Source organism: Callithrix jacchus, chromosome 7 (genome assembly GCF_049354715.1).
Source record: "Callithrix jacchus isolate 240 chromosome 7, calJac240_pri, whole genome shotgun sequence".
NCBI classification, from domain to species: Eukaryota; Metazoa; Chordata; class Mammalia; order Primates; family Cebidae; genus Callithrix; species Callithrix jacchus.
The window spans coordinates 65,400,009-65,423,522 of NC_133508.1; the positions used below are offsets into that span (position 1 = coordinate 65,400,009).

Genomic DNA, 23,514 nt, shown 5'->3' on the forward strand with positions numbered 1-23,514 from the left:
AGGAAATCTCAAAGACTCCTTTGATTTTAACATCTGTATACTAAAGCCTGTAAGATTTGGATTCCCAGCCTTGTTTTCTCTCGGAGCCCTAAACCGTTTAACTGGCTACCGTACATTTCTTTGTTGGTTTCTGAAATAGGGTCTCTCTGTTGCTCAGACTGGAGTGCAGTAGCATGACCATAGCTCACTGCAGCCTTGACCTCCTGGGCTCAAGCGATTCTCCAATCTTGGCCTCCTGAGTAGTCGAGACCACAGGTGTGTGCCACCACACCTGGCTAATTTTTCATCTTATTTAAACATTTTTTTGTAGGGACAGAGTCTTGCTATATTATCCAGGCTGGTGTTGAACTCCTAGGCTCAAGTGACCCTCCCACCTTGGCCTCCCAAAGTGCTGGGATTACAAGCATGAGCCACCATGCCTGGTCTCTACAGAACATTTCCATCTGATCTTTCATGTTCTCCCAGCATGTCCAAAGATCAATTTATGACTCCCTTCTCGCCAACAAATCTCCTCCAGCATTCCCCACACCAGAAAACCCATATCTCCCCTGCCCAAATGCTCAAATCAAACCAGTTATCATCTTAAAACCAACTTCTCCTTTAGGGTCCTCCCTCCCAATCCAATCAACCACCAAGACTGCAACTTCTCAATTTAGTCCACTTCTTTTATTTACTTCTTTTTTTTCTTTCTGGTCAGATGGAGTCTGGCTCTGTTGCCAGGCTGGAGTGCAGTGGCACAATCTCGGCTCACTACAACAGGCACCTCCCAGGGTCAAGTGATTTTCCTGCTTTAGCCTCCCGAGTAGCTGGGACTACAGGTGTGTGCCACCATGCCAAGCTAATTTTTGTATTTTTAGTAGAGATGGATGTTTCACCATGTTGGTCAGGCTGGCCTTGAACTCCCAACCTGGTGATCCACCCACTTTGGCCTCCCAAAGTGCTGGGATTACAGGCATGAGCCACTGGGCCTGGCCCTGGCCTATTTACTTACTTTTTCTACAGACAGAAGGCTCCCTATATTGCCCAGACTGGTCTTGAACTACTGGCTTCAAATGATCCTCACACCTTGGCCTCCCAATGTTGGGATGAGGGGTGTGATCCACTGCACCTCAACACAACTTTGTTCACTTCTCCCTGTCTTTACTGCCACTACATTAGAGCCTGCCACTATTATTATCATTATTATTATTTTGGCCTGAATTTACTGCAATACTCTTCTAACTCCTAAATTACTCTCTTCTTCTTCTTTTTTTTTTAAAGATGGGGTTTCACCATGATGGCCAGGCTGGTTTTGAACTCCTGACCTCAGGTGATCCACCCACCTCGGCCTCCCAAAGTGTTAGGATTACAGGCGTGAGCCACCACGATTGGCCTCTTCTTCTTTTTTTTTTTTTTCTTTTTAGATGGAGTCTCACTCTGTTGCCAGGCTGGAGTGCAGTGGCACCATCTCTGCTCACTGCAACCTCTGCCTCCCAGTTTCAAGCATTTCTCCTGCCTCAGCCTCCTGAGTAGCTGGGACTACAGGTGGCTGCCACCACGCCTGGCTAATTTTTGTATTATTAGTAGAGATGGGGTTTCACCATATTGGCCAGGCTGGTCTGGAACTCCTGACCTTATGATCCACCCGCCTCGGCCTCCCAAAGTGCTGGGATTACAGGCGTGAGCCACTGCCCCTGGTCTACTCTCTTCTTAAATCTACTTCCCGCACTGCAACCAGAGTAAACTTCTTGAAATGTAAACTAGACCCTGCTATGCTCCTATTAACCCTTTATTATTATTATTATTTGAGATGGAGTCTCGCTGTGTTCCTCAGGCTGGAGTGCAGCTCACTGCAACCTCTGCCTCCCAGGTTCAAGCGATTCTCCTGCCTCAGCCTTATGAGTAGCTGAGACTACAGGCACACATCACCACAACCAGCTAGTTCTTGTATTTTTAGTAGAGACAGGGTTTTACCATGTTGACCAGGCTGGTCTTAAACTCCTGACCTCAAAAGATCTGCCTGCCTTGGCCTCCCAAAATGTTGAAATTACAAGCATGAGCCACCGTGCACAGATAATTCTTTATTGTTAATAGCTCATTATTGTTTGTATCAAACAATTAAATTCCCGCCAGGCGCAGTGGCTCACGCCTGTAATCCCAGCACTTTGGGAGGCCAAGGCAGGTGGATCATGTGAGGTTGGGAGTTTCAGACCAGCCTGACCAACGTGGAGAAACCCTGTCTCTGCTAAAAATACAAAATTAGCCAGGCGTGGTGGCACTGCCCGTAATCCCAGCCACTTGGGAGGTTGAGGCAGGAGAATCGCTTGAACCTGGGAGGTGGAGGTCATGGTGTGCTGAGATCGTGCCATTGCACTCTAGCTTGGGCAACAAGCAAAACTCCGTCTCAAAAAAAAAAAAAAAAAAAACTACTAAAGTCCTTATTTTCCTCCTTTCTGCCCAGTTACCCAGTATTATCTACTGCCATCTTTTCTCTTACAGTGCACCATCATGCTGGCCTCCTTTAGCTCCTCACCAGTGCCAAGTTTTTTCCTTGCTCAGGGCCCTTGAACGTGGTGTTCTTTTGTTTCCCTTCTCTCCTTGCCTGGCCAGTTCCTTCTCATCCTTCATGTTTTAGTTGAATCTCGTCTCCTCAGGGAAATCTTCCTTGACTCCTCTCAGGAGGTTATGCCTCTCTCTACTTCCTCATTGCACTTTCTACAAGTGTAATTGAACAACTATTTGAATAACTATTGGCATAGTCTCAGTTTCTCTGACTAGTCTGCTTCAAGGAGAAATGAACTTTCTCCCCAGCACACTGCCTGGCCCTCAATAAATATTTGTTGAGAGATTGAATGCTTCATTTACCTAGTGGCAGAGCTGAAACTAGAACCTAAACATTTCCAGTTGAGTATTATTTTCTCCAAACCGTAAAATGACACCACATATTCCCATTGTCCCTTTCTCTTTGCAGTGATTAAATACATCAGTCTTCTGGGTTCTGTTTCATCAGGGGCCTGTTAAAAGCCATCATGGTAAACTAACCCAGGTTTGGAGATTACCATTTTCCCAAGGATAATTTGCATTTTAACTGGAAACCCTTGGCAAACAGAAAGTCATCCCAAAGGAACTAATCAAAACTCCTGGCACCATAAAGATATTATTGGAAGGAAGGAATTTTTACTTACATCGCTTAATGGGATTATAGGAAATGAACTTACTCCTTGCCACACATGCTTTAATGTCGGCTTTTTAAAAAAAATTTAAATTTACTTACTTAATTTATTTTTTTGAGATGGAGTCTTGCTCTGTCACCCAGGCTGGAGTGCAATGGTGTGATCTCTGCTCACTGCAAGCTCCGGCTCCCGCATTCAAGCGATTCTCCTGCCTCAGCCTCCCAAATAGCTGGAATTACAGATGCCTGCCACCACGCTCAGCTAATTTTTGTATTTTTAGTAGAGATGGGGTTTCACCATGTTGGTCAGGCTGGTCTCGAACTCCTGATCTCAGGTGATCTGCCCACCTTGGCCTCCCAAAGTGCTGGGATTACAGGCGTGAACCACTGCACCCAGCCCCCTTTTTTTCCCCCAACTTTATTTTGACAACAAACCTGTTGGGTTGGTATCATCATCCCCTTTATCAAATGAGGGAATCTGAGAAAGGTTTAGTCATTTACCCAATATTGTACATCTGGGTGGGGAAACCAGTATTTAGACCCTTTGTCTTCCAGCACGTGACTTCTTGTTTAATGCTGTTTTTACAATGTCATGCTGGTTCCAAGGGTAAGTATAGGCAACTGCTTACAGTTTATACATAAATCTGGGCCATGTGGCTAAGTGGCTGATTATCTTTTTTTTTTGAGGTGGAGTCTTGCTCTTTTCCCCAGGCTGGAACGCAGTGGTGTAATCTTGGCTCACTGCAACTACCACCTCCTGTGTTCAAGTGATTGTCCTGCCTCAGCCTCCTGAGTAGCTGGGACTACGGGCGCACGACACCATGCCTGACTGATTTTTGTTTTTAGTAGAGACAGGGTTTCACCATGTTGGCTAGGATGGTCTTGATCTCCTGACCTCCTGATCCACCCGCCTTGGCCTCCCAAAGTGCTGGGATTACAGGCATGAAACCACCGGCCCAGCTGTGGCTGATTATCTTTATTTTATTTTCTTGAGACAGAGTTTCGCTGTTGTTACCCAGACTGGAGTGCAATGGCATGATCTCAGCTCACCGCAACCTCCGCCTTCTGGGTTCAAGCAATTCTCCTACCTCAGCCTCCTGAGTTGCTGGGACTCACGGGCGCACACCACCATGCCCAGCTAATTTTTGTATTTTTAGTAGAGACGGGGTTTCACTTGTTGACCAGGATGGTCTTGATCTCTTGACCTCGTGATCCACCCGCCTCGGCCTCCAAAAGTGCTGGGATTATAGGCGTGAGCCACCGGCCCCGCCTGGCTGATTATCTTTAAAAAGAAGTAATTACTAGGTTTCTTTTTTTTTTCTTTTTTGAGACAGAGTTTCGCTCTTGTTACCCAGGCTGGAGTGCAATGGCGCGATCTCGGCTCACCGCAGCTTCCCCCTTCTGGGTTCAGGCAATTCTCCTGCCTCAGCCTCCTGAGTAGCTGGGATTACAGGCACGCGCCACCATGCCCAGCTAATTTTTTGTATTTTTAGTAGAGATGGGGTTTCACCATGTTGACCAGGATGGTCTCGATCTCTTGACCTCGTGACCCACCCGCCTTGGCCTCCCAAAGTGCTGGGATTACAGGTGTGAGCCACCGCGCCCGGCATAGGTTTCTTCTATTTCCTTGGATTCTATGTTCTGAGATTTGACATTTTACTGTATCCATTAAAAGTCCTTCACCTTTGGTAACTGATCTTTTTCGTTCCTACCATAAATGTGATTATGGGCAGGGAAAAAAATGTTTTGAGCATTTTGAGCAAAGTTATGATGTTAAACACAAGATGCCATGTTATTTTACTACTGAGTTCACCCAAGCCTCCTGTATCCAGCGTGTGGACAGCATGAGGTTGACAATTAGTGCATTAGTTGCCTGTTTACCGCGACGTACTTGCAGTAACAAAAGCTATTAGATGGCTTTCCTAGTATCAAATATTCCTGTATGAGTTGGCTTTCTCATTGAAATGCTTTTGCCCATCCTTTGGATCTCCCCTAGATTCTGGTTCCCGAATACAGGGTTTCTCTCGTGGGGTTAGAGAGATACCATTATGTTTCTCTTAGTGTCAGATACACCTGGCTATTTAACAGCTTCGTAAATTTGGGCACATTACCTAACCTTTCTGTTTTTCCAGTCGTATAAAATCGAAAAACTGATAACGATTTTGAAGTTGTCTAAAGACTTTAATGTGTTTGAAAATACCTAACAACAAAGCCTGGCCCACAGCAGGTATTTCAATAATGTTAATTTCCTTTCTTCCCTCTTGAGGTCCTTCGGATTCATACGTTCTCTGGACTCCTTGAAAGTTTTGTGTAGATGCGTGAGGTGTATTTTTCTTGGAAATAAAGTCCACAGTTTAACAGATTATCTTGGAGGCCAGCGATTTCCTCGAAAAGAAATTGTAGATTCTCCTTCCTGCAATGCTAAGGGGCGAATCTCTTTTGCGGACAACCGGATTCTTTCGGGGAGTGTTTGGGTACTCTTTTTGTAGTCGGCTAACAGAGGAAGATGACCAAGCCCCTTGCAGGGGGCGGGGCGGGCCACTCCCGGACAGGGCCCCCATGAAGTTTCCCTGGGGGCTGTGAGATTTCCCCCTCCCCAGCCCCGGGATCGGGTTACCTCCCAGATGGGGGTAGGGTAGCACTTGCAGCTGGGTGGCAGGTTCCTTTTAAGGTCTCGCGGGCTCCGGAGGCCCCTCCCTCACTGAGAAACCGGCTTTTGTAGTTTTCGGAAGCCAAAGCTACTCTTTCCAGGTGTGAGTCAAAACCTCCTGTTCGATCCTGATCGCCCCCAACCCCCTAGGCCTTAATCCTGGGGCGGTGGGGGCGGGGAGGCCGTGCGTGCAGCTTCCGCTCCTCCAGTCCGCCAGAGGGCGCCGCGGCCGGCCTTTCCCTTCCCGAGGTGCTTCGCGCCGGGCCCCTTCCGCGTGGGTGAGTGAATGTTAAGAGTCAGCGCTCGCGCCGCGCGCGCCCTCCGCCTCCGCTGTTCGACTATCTGCTTTCGGCTGTGAGGGGCGGGCGCGCGCGTGAAAGCATAGAGACGGGCGTTGAGCTCTTGGGCTAGAGCGTCGCCGAGTCGGAGCCGGAGCCTGAGCCGCGCGCTGTGTCTCCGCTGCGCCCGCCGAGGCCCCCGAGTGTCAGGGACAAAAGCCGCCGCCTGCTCCCGCAGCCGGGGCTCATTTGCCGCCGCCGCCGCGCTGAGAAGAGTTCGCCGCCTTCGCTGCCCGCAAGGATCCGAGAGCCATGTCGGCCAGCAGCCTTTTGGAGCAGGTACAGGCCCGGCCCGCATGCCTCGGCCATTGTGTGGGAAGAGAAGGAGCCCGACTAGGCCCGGGCCCGCCGCCCCCGGGCAGGCCGAGCTGAGGCGGCGCCTCTCGGGGGCCGAGTTTCGGGCCTCTCAGGCCGGCCGCGCCCGGCGCCTCGCTCTCAACCTGCTCTTCCCGCTTCTCCCTGGGCCTCGGAGCCCACAGCCCGGGCAGCGCCGCGTTCCCTTCTCTCAGCGGGCCTCATTTTCCTTCCTTGTTTCCTTCCCCTTCCTTAGAGCCCTGGGTTCCTCGCGTTGCCGCTGGCGCCTCCGCCGCGTTTTCTCCCCGGTCCCGCGGGCTTGGCGCTTTCCCCCGCCTCCCGTTTACAGCCTCTTCCTCACCACCATTCCTGACGCCTTTCCTCGGGCCTGCTCCTTTATTCCCTCTTCGAGCCCTGCCTTAATTTGTTCTTCCTTTTCTATTTCTCCTTTGGACAACTTGCTGCTCGGCGACGTTTCCTTCCCCTGCAGAGACCAAAAGGTCAAGGAAACAAAGGTAAGCGCCGCTCCGCCAGTGGCCCTGGGCCGGCAGGGGGACGCGGGGCGGTGGGGGCGGGGTCTCCGGGAAGCGCCCCGGGCGGGGGACCTTTCGGAAGCCGCTTAGTTCGCAGGTGCCGCACACTTAAGTCTTTGACCCATTCGGTGTGTTCTTGCAGCTGGCGTACAGCTTTTTCGCTAACAAGGAGTAATTCATTAAGGGTGGGGGTGGATTGGGTTTTGAAACGCTCCAGGTCCTTAGTTTCCTGTAGGTCTTAGAAGGCCTTTGTTTTTCATCCTCGTGGATCACTCTCTGGAAGTACGCTCATGTGATGGGGGAGGGGAAGCAGGAGGGAATGGAAATCAAGAGGAGCCAGTAAAATGACCTTTTTAGATCAGCTTGCTCTGGGTGGAGGGGGACATTTTCACTGGCGACTATTGCTTCAGCATTCACTCTCATCTGTTAACTTTTGAAGTTCAATCTTATATGTTCTGTTCACTAGTAAGGTTTTTCTCTGGTTAGCAGAGAAAAGGCAGAGAAAGACGAACTAATTTGGGAGGAAGATTGTAGGATTGGGACACTCTTAATTTGAATTTTTTTTCTTTAGTACAAAATGGATCTGTACATCAAAAGGATGGATTAAATGATGATGATTTTGAACCATACTTGAGTCCACAGGCAAGGCCGGTGAGTAATTCACTATTTACGTATCTGATCGAGGGGTGTAGTATATCTTTCGCTGCCTTTTACCATTGTATCCCATTTCCTGAGGATTTACTTTCTTTTTTGTTTTCGAGACAGTCTCTCGCTCCGTCGCCCAGGTAGTGGCGCAGTCTCGGCCCACTGCAACCTCAGTGAACCGGGTTATCTCCTGTCTCAACCTCCGGAGTAGCTGCAATTAGCGGTGTGTACCACCGCACCCAGCTAGTTTTTCTATTTTTTTAGTGGAGATGGGGTTTCATGTTGGCCAGGCTGGTCTTGGACTCCATCTTGACCTCAGGTGATTCTCCCGCCTCAGCCTCCCAGAGTGCTGGGATTACAGGTGTGAGCCACCACAGCAGGCCTCAGATGCACCTTTTTTTTTTTTTTTTTTTTTTTTTTTTTTTTTTAATGTCTTGCTCTGTCGTCCAGGCTGGAGTGCAGCGGTGCAGTTTTGGCTCACTGCAACCTTTGCCTCCTGGGTTCAAGCGATTCTTCTGCCTCAGCCTCCAGAGTAGCTGGGATTACAGGCATGTGCCACCATGCCCGGCTGATTTTTGTATTTTTAGTAGCGACAGGGTTTCACCATGTTGGCCAGGCTGGTCTTGAACTCCTGACCTCGTGATCTGCCTGCCTTGGCCTCCCAAAATGCTGGGATTACAGTCATGAGCCACCACACCCGGCCAGATTCACTTTCTTAATATCTATATTCTTTCTCTGCCCTGTGTCAGGAAATCCCATGTTCTGAGGGTTCACTTCCTTAATACCTATTAATGTATTATAAAACAGTTATTGCAAATGTCCTAGGCTATTAAGGTTCCTGTCTCTGTAATGTCAGCAAACATATTGTACTGAGAACATAATAACTGGTAACACTTTACCAGCAGTAACATGTGCAGAAATAATTGTCCTCCTCCTTACCAAGAATGTAGCAGTGCAGAATTTAAGAATTCTTGCCGGTGTTAAATATCCTGAATTTTCACCCCAGAAAATTATGGATAAATATGTGATAGGGAAAGTTCTAATATAAAATCACCTAAAGGTGGGAAGATCTCTTGAGCCCAGGAGTTTGAAGCTGCAGCGAGCTATGATCATACCTGTGAAAAGCCACTGTACTCCAGCCTTGGTGACAGAATAAGAACTTGGTCTGTAAAATGTAGTCACCTGAGCTTTATTCAGTGCTGCAAGACTGGCTCTCTTTTTCTCTAGTTTATCAGTTCTTAGATTATCAGAACTATTTTGGAGTTAGGAAATTGTTTTTTTTTTTTCCTCCCATTCTTAGGAAATTGGGTTTTTTTTTTAGAGACATAATGTCACTCTGTCACCCAGGCTGGAGTGTAGTGGTATGATCTTGGCTCACTGCAACCTCTGCCTACCAGGTGATCTGCCCACCTCAGCCTCCCACGTAGCTGGGACAGCCATATTTGGCTAATTTTTTGTACAGATATAGGGGTTTCATTATGTTGCCCAGTCTAGTCTTGAATTCCTGAGCTCAAGCAGTCCACCCTCCTCGGCCTCCCAGAAGTGTTGGGATTACAGGCTTGAGCCACCATGCCTGGGGGACTCGGGAAACTTGATTTGAGTTGCACCTACATCTGTAGAAACTAACTTTATACCTCTGGATTCTCACTGAAGGGAAGGACAGGATTTATAAAGTGGAGTGAAAGTTAAAATACTGTTTAGCACAGATGAAGATCAATAACGTTGGAAGTTTTTGCAGTGTAATCTTTTAGTGTAAAGTTGCATGTGGCTTAAAATACTAACATGACCTGTGCATGTAGAAACTTGATTCAGCAGTTGTTTTGTATTATCTCTGATCCCAAAGACATAGTTCCATAGTTGTAACTAATAAAACTCCCCAGATTAATAGACAAAAGGAAAATTGGCAGTATATCTTGCAAAATGCCCTAAAAGATCAAGAAGTTTATGGGACATTTATGTGAGTTCTGAACATATGCTGTATGAAATACGGTTGGTAGTCCTAATTGCATGCCCATATGTGGATCTGATTGTTACATAAAACTTGTAGATTCCCCATGTAAAATTTTCAACATTGAAAATATAGAAACCACTTGAGCAAGTGATTGGAAAAAAAGTTTTCACAAAACACAACCAGTTAATCAGGAAAAGTAGGGAAGGAAGTAGAGGAATGAACTATTAATAGGTTCCTGCTATTGAAGTAGTTTGCTTACATAATCATTAAAACAGGGAAAGTGGGAGCATTTAGAAGCATAATTCTAGGTACTTCTTGTAAAACATTGTGTAATTCAGATTTTTGAGCTTGGGCATGTGGGAGCCTGCCAGTTCAGGTGTAGACATTCAGCTGTATTTTGGCCTAACCTGTGTTATTAAGTGCATTTGATTTTTCTTTCTCAGGTAAGCCAAAGCTTATGTCTTCATTTAAAAAAAAAACTTGGGTAATATAAATCTTAGATGTATAGATGAGGAAGGGTAACCTGAGAATCTAGTTTATTGTCTAGAGTAAGTCATCTACTTTTTAGCCAACTTTTCATTACCCTAGATTGGTATAATACTTCAAGTTTAATACATTGATTATAGGCTGAACTTTTTTTTTTTTTTCTTTTTCCCCTCCAAGATGGAGTCTTGCTCTTTTGCCAGGCTGGAGTGCAGTGATGCGATCTTGACTCACGCAGCCTTCAACTCCCTGGTTCAAGCGATTCTCCTGCCTCAGCCTCCCGAGTAGCTGGGATTACAGGCACATGTCACCATGCCTGGCCAATTTTTGTATTTTTAGTAGAGATGGTTTTGCCATGTTGACCACACTGCCTCAAACTCCTGGCCTCAAGTGATCTGCCCACCTCAGCCTCCCAAAGTGCTGGGATTAGAAGTGTGAGCTGCCGTGCCCAGCCTGTGTTTATTTATTTATTTTTTTTGAGACAGTCTGGTTGTGTTGCCCAGGCTGGAGTGCAGTAGTGCCATCTGGGCTCACTGGAACCTCTGCCTCCTGGATTCAGGGTATTCTCCTGCCTCAGCCTCCTGAGTAGCTGGAACTACAGATGTGTGCCACCATACCAGCTAATTTTTTGTATTTTTAGTAGAGACTGGGTTTTGTCATGTTGTCCAGGCTGATCTCGAACTCCTGACCCCAAGTCATCCACCCCCTTTGTCTCCCAAAGTTCTGGGATTACAGGCAGGAACCATTGTGCCCAGCCATTTTTCTCATTTTAAATCCTCTGGAAACTACTGTGCATTTCCTTTTCAGATTATAACTGAGTAGTGGCATCTGTTGATATTCCCAGATAGTTTGCCAAGAGGCTAGCAGTATAAACTGGTAGTGAACCTTGCTTTTTAGTTTATGATTGAGGAATGGCTGCACAGACATTGGGCTAGAACTTGAAATTTCCATTTCTTTTTGTTTTGTTATTCTTTGATTTATTGTCTGGTTCGGGTAGGAAACTCTTTTGGACCCTCCTTCATTCTGCCAAAATTCATACTCTTAAAATATAAAAATCATTGGTTTTGATAAAAGGATCATCTCAACACTCAGGACTTAAAATAATTCGTGAAATGCTACGTTTTCTCCTAGGTTTAGTGCTAAAGTTAAGGCCTATAATCACTGTATCTGCTTAACTTTAAATGTTTCAGTTATTTACCAAAATTTCTTACGCTGTAAAAAAAATGCCTGTGTGTTTATAGGAAATCATTTGAATGTGCTGCACACTCCTCTTTTTTTTTTTTTTTTTTTTGAGACGGAGTTTCTCTCTTGTTGCCCAGGTTGGAGTTTAGTGGCACAATCTCAGCTCACTGCAATCTCTGCCTCCCGGGTTCGAGTGATTCTCCTGCCTCAGGCCTCCCAAGTAGCTGGGATTACAGGCACCTACCACCATGCCTGGCTAATTTTTTGTATTTTTAGTAGAGATGGGGTTTCATCATGTTGGTCAGGCCTGTCTTGAACTCCTGACTTGAGGTGATCCACCTGCCTTGGCCTCCCAAAGTGCAGGGATTACAGGTGTGAGCCACTGTGCCTGCCCTGCCTCCTTTTTATAGTATATTTGAGTTGCATGACTAGGTTGGGGGAGGAAATAGCTTGATGTTAATTTTTGTGTTTTGATTTGCCTTTTTTTTCTTCCACAGAATAATGCATATACTGCCATGTCAGATTCCTACTTACCCAGTTACTACAGTCCCTCCATTGGCTTCTCCTATTCATTGGGTGAAGCAGCTTGGTCTACTGGGGGTGACACAGCCATGCCCTACTTAACTTCTTATGGACAGCTGAGCAACGGAGAGCCCCACTTCCTACCAGACGCAATGTTTGGGCAACCAGGAGCCCTAGGTAGCACTCCATTTCTTGGTCAGCACGGTTTTAATTTCTTTCCCAGTGGGATTGACTTCTCAGCATGGGGAAACAGTAGTTCTCAGGGACAGTCTACTCAGAGCTCTGGATACAGTAGCAATTATGCTTATGCACCTAGCTCCTTGGGTGGAGCCATGATTGATGGACAGTCAGCTTTTGCCAATGAGACCCTCAATAAGGCTCCAGGCATGAATACTATAGACCAAGGGATGGCAGCACTGAAGTTGGGTAGCACAGAAGTTGCAAGCAATGTTCCAAAAGTTGTAGGTTCTGCTGTTGGTAGCGGGTCCATTACTAGTAACATTGTGGCTTCTAATAGTTTGCCTCCAGCCACCATTGCTCCTCCAAAACCGGCATCCTGGGCTGATATTGCTAGCAAGCCTGCAAAACAGCAACCTAAACTGAAGACCAAGAATGGCATTGCAGGGTCAAGTCTTCCGCCACCTCCGATAAAGCATAACATGGATATTGGAACTTGGGATAACAAGGGTCCTGTTGCAAAAGCCCCCTCACAGGCTTTGGTTCAGAATATAGGTCAGCCAACCCAGGGGTCGCCTCAGCCTGTAGGTCAGCAGGCTAACAATAGCCCACCAGTGGCTCAGGCATCAGTAGGGCAACAGACACAGCCATTGCCTCCACCTCCACCACAGCCTGCCCAGCTTTCAGTCCAGCAACAGGCAGCTCAGCCAACCCGCTGGGTAGCACCTCGGAACCGTGGCAGTGGGTTCGGTCATAATGGGGTGGATGGTAATGGAGTAGGACAGTCTCAGGCTGGTTCTGGATCTGCTCCTTCAGAACCGCACCCAGTGTTGGAGAAGCTTCGGTCCATTAATAACTATAACCCCAAAGATTTTGACTGGAATCTGAAACATGGCCGGGTTTTCATCATTAAGAGCTACTCTGAGGACGATATCCACCGTTCCATTAAGTATAATATTTGGTGCAGCACAGAGCATGGTAACAAGAGACTGGATGCTGCTTATCGTTCCATGAACGGGAAAGGCCCCGTTTACTTACTTTTCAGTGTCAACGGCAGTGGACACTTCTGTGGCGTTGCAGAAATGAAATCTGCTGTGGACTACAACACGTGTGCAGGTGTGTGGTCCCAGGACAAATGGAAGGGTCGTTTTGATGTCAGGTGGATTTTTGTGAAGGACGTTCCCAATAGCCAACTGCGACATATTCGCCTAGAGAACAACGAGAATAAACCAGTGACCAACTCTAGGGACACTCAGGAAGTGCCTCTGGAAAAAGCTAAGCAGGTGTTGAAAATTATAGCCAGCTACAAGCACACCACTTCCATTTTTGATGACTTCTCACACTATGAGAAACGCCAAGAGGAAGAAGAAAGTGTTAAAAAGGTAACTCACTTATTATTATTAAGACTTTCAGGAAAGGAGCAACTAGAGAGAACAGAAGAGGTATTAAATAGTGAACTGTTAATAAAAATTCGGTAAATGAACACAGTATCACCTAAGAGTTCAATAATATATATATATATATATATATGCATATATATATATGTATTTTTTTTTTTTTTGAGACGGAGTTTCGCTCTTGTTACCCAGGTTGGAGTGCAATGGTGCGATCTTGGCTCACCACAACCTCCGCCTCCTGGGTTCAGGCAATTCTCCTCCCTCAGCCTCCTGAGTAGCTGGGACTACAGGCACGTGCCACCATGCCCAGCTAATTTTTTGTATTTTTTTTAGTAGAGATGGGGTTTCACCATGTTGACCAGGATGGTCTTGATCTCTTGACCTTGTGATCCACCTGCCTCGGCCTCCCAAAGTGCTGGGATTACAGGTGTGAGCCACCGGGTTTTTTTTTTTTTAAGGTGGGGTTTCACCGTGATGGCCAGGCTGGTCTTGAACTCCTGACCTCAGGTGATCCACCCACCTTGGCCTCCCAAAGTGCTAGGATTACAGGTGTGAGCCACCGCGCCCGGCCACATAATTGATTTTAATACTTGAACCCTGTTGTGTAGGAATGTGAGAACATTAGTAGAGGACAGAAATATGGACTTTGAAAGGAAAGCAGAAACAGTACAGGGAAATAAAGGTTATATCATGCAGAAAGAGGTGAGGAATGAGTCAGATGCAGAGGGGTAATGGAAGTGATAGAACCATAGAAATTAAAGCAGAAGATTGAGCAGAGAGAAAAAGAAATGTTCTATATTGGATTAACTTGGCCTAGCTGGGGTTTTGTGATTATTTTCAAGAGTCAGTGTCGTCACCAACTCCTGAAATCACTTCTGTCTTCCCTGTGACAATGGGTGGTATAAAGAGTGTTTCTTAAGAACTTTTTATTTATTTGTGTTAGTTGGCTTACTTTTTTCAATACCCTTTTCACAGTAGAAAAGTTAATGTTATAGAAATCGGGAAACAATCAGAAGAAACTGATTTCTTGCCTTTATCATTTTGTTTCATTCTTGAAGAGTCACTTCTGATTCCTTTGTAACAAGTGGGAATCTTGGGCAGAATGATGGGGAATGGATTCAAACTAGAGTTGAACTTGAAAGTTGGTAGTGCTTGCTCTGTGAGTATTGAGTAAATGTAAACTTTAGAATTGTAAGAGGATGATAAAACTGGTTGGAGCAGAAGATCATGTATTGTCTGGGATTTAGACTTTATTTTGGGCAGGTCTCACTCTTGCCCAGGCTGGAGTGCACTGGCATGATTTTGGCCCACTCAAGCCTCTCTACCTTCTGTGTTCAAGTGATCCTCCCACCTCAGCCTCCTGAGTAGCTGGGATCACAGGCACGTGCCACCACCATGCTCGGCTAGTTTTTAGTATTTTTTGTAGAGCTGGTTTTTGCCATATTTCCCAGGCTGGACTTGAACTCCTGAGCTCAAGTGATCTGCTCCTGCGTCCCAAAGTGCTGGGATTACAGGTGTGAGCCACCATGGCTGGCCTAGACATTGTTAAATGTAGGAAGTAGGTGAAAAGATTATGGACAAGGAGAGCATTTTTTTCTTTGAAGATCTATATATTAATGGTTGAAAGAATCTTGAGCTGATTAGTCTCAAATATAAATCCTAAAAAGCTTATGTTTTCCTTAAATTTGTTAGGAATTCATAGGGATCTAATACGTGGTCTAGGATCTGAGACATTGTTACACTGCTCTGTGAGAACTTAATTCTTTGAGCAGTAGATAAAGGGCTCTGGTGAAATCTTGAAGCTGCGTAGTTGTTAAAGTAGGGTTAGTTGCTATTTTACCTTCCAGTGTGTACAGATTAATAAGAAGTGCAGTTACACTTGTCATTGAAACTAAAAGCATTGGGAATGGAGAGCCAGATTATTAAAAAGTTGACTACTAAAGTTTTCCTTTTTGATAGTCCTTTAAACTCCTCCCTTCCCCACAGTTGAATAGTTTTTAAAAATCTACTGCCATCTTTTGGCCTGATTTGGTGACTAACACCTGTAATCCCAACACTTTTGGAGGCTGAGGCAGGAGTATTGCTTGGGCCCAGGAGTTTTAAGACCAGCCTGGGCAATGTAGTGAGACCCATTTCAAAAAAAACAAGCTGGGCATTGTGACGCACACCTATTGTCCTAGCTACTCGAAGGCTGAGAAAGGAGGATCGTTTGAGCCCAGGAGTTTGAGGCTGTAGTAAGCCATGATTGCATCACTGCACCCCAGTAGGGCCACAGGACGAGACTCTGTCTCAAAAATAAATAAAATTGAGGCTGGACTTGGTGGCTCACGCCTGTAATCCAAGCACTTTGGAGGCCATGGCGGGCAGATCACCTGAGGTCGGGAGTTCAAGACCAGCCTAACCAACATGGTGAAACTCCATCTTTTATAAAATAAAAAATAAATAAAATTTACAGTATCTTGTATAAAAAAATAATTTGTTGATGCTTTTTGCTAGACATATGAAGGGCTCTAAAGAGGTCATCAGGTTTCTGTTTCTAGAGGGACAAGAAGGCCATGATCTTTTAGTGGCATAGCAGATTTACAAACACGTGAGGGGCACCTAGGTGCTTGGTTTAGCCACTTAAAATGTGTTATCTTATTAATCTTCTTTCTTATGAAATTCCGTCTTACATCTTGTGATTAAAAGCAGGAAGAAAATGATGAATTTAATGCACAGCATACTTGTTTAGATAGACTCGTAGGCTAGGCACAGTGGCTCACGCCTGTAATCCCAGTACTTTGGGAGGCCGAGACTGGCAGATCACCTAAGGTCAGGAGTTTGAGACCAGCCTGACCAACATAGAGAAACCCTGTCTCTACTAAAAATAAAAAATTAGCGGGTTGTGGTGGTACGTGCCTATAATCCCAGCTACGTGGGAGGCTGAGGCAGGAGAATCATTTGAACGCAGGAGGCGGAGGTTGCGGTGAGCCAAGATCGGGCCATTGCACTCCGGCCTGGGCAACAAGAGCCCAGGCTGGAGTGCAAAAAAAAAAAAGGGCTGGGCATGGTGGCTCATGCTTGTAATCCCAGCACTTTGGGAGTCAGAGGAGGGTGGATTACCTGAGGTGAGAAGTTCTAGAGCAGCCTGGCCACCATGGTGAAAACCCATCTCTACTAAAAATATAAAATTAGCTGGGCATGGTGCATTCCTGTAATCTCAGCTACTTGAGAGACTGAGGCAGGAGAATCGCTTGAACGCAGGAGGTGGAGGTTGCGGTGAGCCAAGATCGGGCCATTGCACTCTGGCCTGGGCAACAAGAGCCCAGACTGGAGTGCAAAAAAAAAAAAAGGCTGGGCACGGTGGCTCACAATTGTAATCCCAGCACTTTGGGAGGCCGAGGAGAGTGGATCACCTGAGGTGAGAAGTTCTAGACCAGCCTGGCCAACATGGTGAAACCCTGTTTCTACTAAAAAAGACAAAAATTAGCTGGGTGTGGTGGCATGTGCCTGTAATCCCAGCTACTTGGGAGGCTGAGGCAGAATTGGTTGAACCCAGGAAGCAGAGGTTGCAGTGAGCCGAGATTGTGCCATTGCACTCCAGTCTGGGCAACAAGAGCAAAACTCCGTCTCAAAAAAACAAAAAAAGGTTCCGTAAAGATTCTTGGTAAGTGAGTATCCTAGTTCTCAACTTGTGAACAAACACCAAATAAAAGAAAAGCTTTAATTATTCCACAGAAAATTGAAGTAGAAAGAAAAAAGAAAATAAGCTTGTTATTCTTGTGTCAGATTACTTTTTAGTTTATTCTCGTTAAGAACCACTGGGATTTCAGGACAATACCTGTGATTGCTTCTAAGCCCAGTTATCATTTCAGTTAATGCTCCCTTACTCCTTGGTTGGTTACTGTTTTACTTGATATCTTTACATAACTGACTGTAAACTGTTCTTACAGTCTTTATTAGGCTTTAAAGAACAAGCAGATTTTATGAGAATGGGGCTTATAGCTCATTGACGCGTTGACTCCCTTAGGTGAGATATTTGTGTGTGTAGCCTTGTAGTATTTACGAGATTGCAAAAGTTTTCATGCCAAATGTGTGGCAACCCCATAAAGAAGTAGGGAAGTATTTAAACTTCATCCTGAAGATGATGTCACAGCTGTTCTAAAGTTCCATGCAGTATCTTGGCAGAACACATTTAAGCAGAGTCACAGCCATTTTTGCCAAGTATTATTACTGACTTGTTTTGCGTGATCTAATTTAGTAACATAGAACCTTCAAGCATTGGATCTGTCAGGCTTGAAACTTAGAGCAAATTTTAGTGACGTTTGATAGGCGTGGTTTACTTTTTTTTCCCCAAACAGCAAAGGTTACACGATAACATCTGTAGTATACAGCAAAGTAGACCTTTTACTTTGCTGTATACTACAGATGCTATCGTGTAACCTTTCTGCATTTATTTAGAACCTTTCCCCAGTTACGTATTCTGTGACATCGCTTTTGTTGGCTTCATAGTATTGTCAGACTTATTTTAATTTACCAATCCCTAATAGTTGAATATGTCAACAATCTATATTTTAATATATTTTTTCCAACTAAAATAACACTATACTGAACATCCTTTTGTATAAATATTTACATTTGTCCTTTAGTAGTTAGGTGTGTCAAAGGTACATGCTTTTTTAAAATTAGTATTTTACCACAAACTCAGAAATTCTACTAAAGGGCGGGTATACGCTTTTTGGTCTTGGCTAAGTTTTACATATATCGCTACATAAATCTTTATCATGTTTCCTGAAAAGTTTGTTGAGAAGGGAATCATTGTGCAGCTGTTAACTAGAAGAAGGCAACGGTTTTTGTTTTTGTTTTTTGAGACGAGTTTCCCTCTTGTTACCCAGGCTGGAGTGCAATGGCAAAATCTCGGCTCACTGCAACCTCTGCCTCCTGGGTTCAGGCAATTCTCCTGCCTCAGCCTCCCGAGTAGCTGGGACTACAGGCGCGTACCACCATGCCCAGCTAATTTTTGTATTTTTAGTAGAGATGGGGTTTCACCTTGTTGACCAGGATGGTCTTGATCTCTTGACCTCGTGATCCACCCGCCTCGGCCTCCCAAAGTGCTGGGATTATAGGCGTGAACCACCGCGCCCGGCCTCTTTCTTTTTTTTTTTAAATTGAGACAGGGTCTTGCTCTGTCTCCCAGGCTGGAGTGCAGTGGTATGATCTTGGCTCACTGCAACCTTCACCTTCCCAGGTTCAAGCGATTTTTGTGCCTCAGCTTCCCAAGTAGTTGGGACTACCGGCACGTGCCACCACACCTAGCTAATTTTTGTATTTTTAGTAGAGATGGGGTTTTACCATGTTGGTCATGCTGGTCTGGAACTCTTGACCTCGAGGGATCGCCCCACCTTGGCCTCCCAAAGTGCTGGTATTACAGGTGCAAGCCACTGTACCTGGCCACCTTTCTTTGACTCAAATTTTGAATAGTCTGGAAGAAAGAAGAGTTAACTTGTGAATGAGTGGATTTTTTTTTTTTTTTAAGAAATGTCATAAAACAAGTGGCTTAATTTTTGTCTTGTTTCTAACCCTTTAACTACAAGTAAAAATAATGGAAGTAGTTAAGTAGAGAGGACAAAGAACTAATCCTTTTAAAGTCCAGCATCTTGTTAGACTCAAGGGAGACAAAAATTAATAAAATAGAAAAATTGTGTACTTGGGTAAATGGTTTTTCTGAATAACTGTAGAACAAATAAAGGGTGAGGAGGGTGGAGATACAGAGAAAATGTGATTGTGGTGGCAACAGTTTGAGTTTTAGTTTCTCTTACTTTGAGACAGAGTTTCGCTTTAGTTGCCCAGGCTGGAGTGCAGTGGCACGATCTTGGCTCATTGCAACCTCTGCCTCCCGGGTTCAAGCGATTCTCCTGCCTCAACCTTTTGAGTTAGCTGGGGTTGCAGGCATGCTCCACCATGCCCCACTAATGTTGTATTTTTAGTAGAGATGGGGTTTCTCCATATTGGTCAGGTTGGTCTTGAACTCCCGACCTCAGGTGATCCGCCTACCTTGGCCTCCCAAAGTGCTGGGATTACAGGGGTGAGCCACTGTGCCCGGCTAAGTTTTAGTCTTAAAGTCATTGGTATTAAATGGGACCAATAGGATTTTTTGACTTTTCACTGTATGCCCTTTTGTGCTGCTGAATTTTGTTTTTTTTTTTTTTTTTTTTTGAGACAGACTTTCAGTTTTACCACCCAGGCCGGATGGCATTGGTGCGATCTCTGTTCACTGCAAACTCCACCTCCTTGGTTCAAGCGATTCTCATGCCTCAACCTTCCCAGTAGCTGGGACAACAGGCACCTGCCACCACATCTGGCTAAGTTTTGTATTTTTGGTAGAGATGGGGTTTCACCATATTGGCCAGGCTGCTCTCAAACTCCTGACCTTGTGATCCACCTGCCTTATCCAGGCAGTCTCAAACTCTTGAGTTCAAGTGATTCTCCTGCCCTATAAGTGTGAGCCACCCTGCTTGGCCTTGTTTTTATCCAGGTTTTCTTTTCATGTTGGTGCACACGCACAGAAAGCTTCTCTTTATAAGGATGTTTATTTGCCTTACAGCCATCTTTCTCCTCCTAACCCTTTAATTTGGGCATTCAGTCTTTTTTGTTTTTGAAGTGATTACTTGGGCTCTATTTTCAACATTTAAAAATGCAAGTTTTGGCTGGGTGCAGTGGCTCGTACCTGTAGTCCCACTACTTTGAGAGACTGAGGCAGGCAGATCACTTGCGGTCAGGAGTTTGAGACCAGCTTGGCCAACATGGTGAAACCCCATTGTCTCTATTGAAAACACAAAATTAACTGGGTGTTGTGGTGGGTGCCTGTAATCCCAGCTACTGGAGAGGCTGAGGCAGGAGAATCTCTTGAACCCAGGAGGTGGAGGTTGCAGTGAGCAGATATTTTACCACTGCAGTCCAGCCTGGCTGTGTCTCAGAAAAACATAGTGCAACTTTCTGTGATGTAAAAGAGGCAAACATCCTCACTTGAGCTAAATATATTAAACCTTTAGGAAGCAAATAACCACGTGATACTGTTGGCTCTCGTTTAGCATTTTACCACCCCACCACTGTTTTATTGCCTCTTTAGACCTAGTGAGTGGGCATTCTCTTTTAAACCAGGATAGCAAGCTTGAACAATTTTGTGAAATCCTAAGGCCATCTATGTCTATTTTTGTCTTGCAGATAAATATACTTGTCTTTCTGCCAAAAGGGTTAAGGAAATTTTATTTGTGTTACTCATCACCTTCCTTGCTTTGTGAATAGATAAAATGCCTCTTTCTGTAGCCTCCTTAAAGGAGGACTAGAAGAGAATAGATGATACTAACTTTGGAACTCTGAACCATGCCCTCTGTATCTATCTTTTAATAAACATTTGTGTTAATTGCTGGAATGGAACAGAGAAACAAAGTACCATATTTGCCTTAGAAGCAGAGGATTTTAGGAGGACAACAAAATTAAGAATTTATGGAGGCAATAACATTGGAACCATGCCAAATAAGTAATAATGGAATATAAGCACAGTGCTTGACACATAGTACACACAGAAGTTTAGCTATCTATCTAACACTATAATTCTCATATTTGAGATAAAGGAAGAGGCTTAAAGAGGTTATTTATCCAAAGTCTCATAGCTAGTAAGTGTTGGAGTTGGTCTTGAACACAAGTCTCTCCAGTGATGTGTTGGAGCCGGCTAATTGGAGCCAGCTGTTTAGCTTTCAAGAATATCCTTCTGTAGATTAAATTACATTGTAATTACCATTGTATTAGAAGGTAATATTCAAATTAATTACTCTTGAGGTTATTTACATCTGTTGTATCAATATTTAATATGCTGTTGTATACTGATAACTCATTGGTAATCTGAAATCAGTGTTTTTTTTTTTTTTTTTGAGATGGAATTGTTCTTAGCTCACTGCAGCCTCCATCTCCCGGGTTGAAGCAATTCTTCTGCCTCAGCCTCACTGGTAGCTGGGACTGCAGGCACCTGCCACCATGCCCAGCTAATTTTGTATTTTTAGTAGAGACAGGGCTTCACCATATTGACCAGGCTGGTTTCAAACTCCTGATTTTGTGATCCATCCGCCTTGGCCTCCCAAAGTGGTGGGATTACAGGTGTGAGCCACCATGCTGGGCCCAGTTCCATCATGGAAATTGACAAATGCTGTATACAAATCAGTGCTTAAGTTTTGCTGATGGTCTAGACTGCATTGTGATGGAGAAAATATTGATGCAGATTAAATTTGTGTGTCATGACTAGCTTTTTTTTTTTTTTTTTTTTAAAAGACAGAGTTTCACCTCACTATATTGATCAGGCTGGTCTCGAGCTCCTGACCTCAGGTGATCTGCCCGCCTCAGCCTCCTAAAGAGCTGGGATTACAGGTGTGAGCCACTGCACCCGGCTGACTGTAGCTCTTATATTTTCTTTCAGTAACAGAAAAATTTGTCCTGCACAGTGGCTCACACCTGTAATCCAACACTTTGGGAGGTTGAGGTGGGAAGATTGCCTGAGCTCAGGAGTTTGAGACCAGCCTGGGCAGCATAGCAAGACCTCATCTCTACAAAAAAATTTTAAAAATTAACCAGGCTTCGTGGCACATAACCGTAGTCCCAGCTACTCAGGAGGCTGAGGCAGGAGGATTGTTTGAGTTCAGGAAGTGAAAGCTGCAGTGAACTCTCATCTTACCACTGCATCTCAGCCTGGGTGACTTTTTTTGAGGAAATATTTTAGTATTTGAAAAACTATTCAGTTTAGCAAAGAAGTTGCTCAAAACATGTTTCACGTTTGTTGGAACTTATACCTGGAGAGCCACTGAGTCTCTAACCCCAAAGCTCCTGGATTACTCCATGATCTATGAAATTTGCCAGATAAGAAAGTAGAGAAATGGTTAGGTGCAGTGGGTCATGTCTGTGATCCTAGCACTTTGGAAGGTCACAGCAAGAGAATCACTTGAACCCAGGAGTTTGAGACCCTGTCTCTACCGAAAAAAAAAAATCAACCAGGTATGGTAAGGCATACCGGTAGTCTTTTTTTTTTGAGATGGAGTTTCTCTCTTGTTACCCAGGCTGGAGTGCAATGGCGCGATCTCAGCTCACTGCTGCCTCCGCCTCCTGGGTTCAGGCAATTCTTCTGCCTCAGCCTCCTGCGTAGCTGGGACTACAGGCACGAGCCACTGTGCCCAGCTAATTTTTTTGTATTTTTAGTAGAGACGGGGTTTCACCATGTTGACCAGGATGGTCTCAATCTCTTGACCTCATGATCTACCCACCTCGGCCTCCCAAAGTGCTGGGGTTACAGGCGTGAGCCACCGCGCCCAGCCACACCTGTAGTCTTAGTTACCCAGGAGGTTTGATTGAGCTGGCACATCACGGCTGCAATGAGCCATGACAGTACCACTGCACTTCAGTTTGGGTGACAGAGACTCTGTCTCCAAAAAAAATGACATTCTAATAAGAGCATGTTCAAAAACATTTCTTGGGAATGCTTACAGTATGTTTTCAGAATGATGAGAAGTTTCATGTGGTATAGAATGGTAAATGATAATGCTAGAGAGGTTGATTGGGCAAGTTTATGAAGGGTTTCAGGATTTTATTCTTTTAGTTTGATTGTAAGGGAGGATAGTTAATTAGGGAATAATAGTTTGGAAGTTAGGAGGGATGAAACACTGAGCACTGACGTTGTTAGGCACCATTGCTAGGAATTTTCATAGCCTTACTTTAATCCCCATGCCAACCTGGGAGGCAATAGCCTGTATTTATAGATAGAAAAATGGAGACTTAGATAAGAAACTTATCAAAACATCTATTAGGTCTGGTGTGGTGGCTCATGCCTCTACATGAGAGGCCCAGGTTGGCAGGTCTTTTGAGGTCAGGAGTGCAATACCAGCTTTGCGAACAGGGTGAAACACCGTCTCTACTAAAAATAGAAAAAATTAGCTGAGAGTGGTGGTGTGTGCCTGTAGTCCCAGCTACTCAGGAGGCCAAGGCATGAGAATCACTTGAACCTGGGAGGCAGAGGTAACAGTGAGCCGAGATTGCAACACTGCACTCCACCTGGGTGACAGAGTGAGACTCTGTCTCAGAAAAAAAAAGGTAGGTAGGTGGGAGATGGCCCAGAGACTAAATGAGGTCCTTTTACGCTACTCTGGGGATGATGGGGGCCTGAACCAGGAC

At 45.0% G+C, this 23,514-nt stretch overlaps 1 protein-coding gene across 1 annotated transcript in view; it reads left to right on the top strand.

Annotated features, from left to right (window-relative positions):
• The first annotated feature begins 6,210 nt into the window (after positions 1-6,210).
• YTHDF2 (YTH N6-methyladenosine RNA binding protein F2) overlaps positions 6,211-23,514 on the top strand; it is a 29,885-nt gene continuing 12,581 nt past the window's right edge. Inside the window, exons 1-4 of the mRNA XM_002750521.7 lie at positions 6,211-6,418; positions 6,924-6,948; positions 7,538-7,617; positions 11,725-13,308. Coding sequence (XP_002750567.1) covers positions 6,392-6,418; positions 6,924-6,948; positions 7,538-7,617; positions 11,725-13,308 — 1,716 coding nt within the window. The 5' untranslated portion in view covers positions 6,211-6,391. The remainder of the gene's footprint in view (positions 6,419-6,923; positions 6,949-7,537; positions 7,618-11,724; positions 13,309-23,514) is intronic.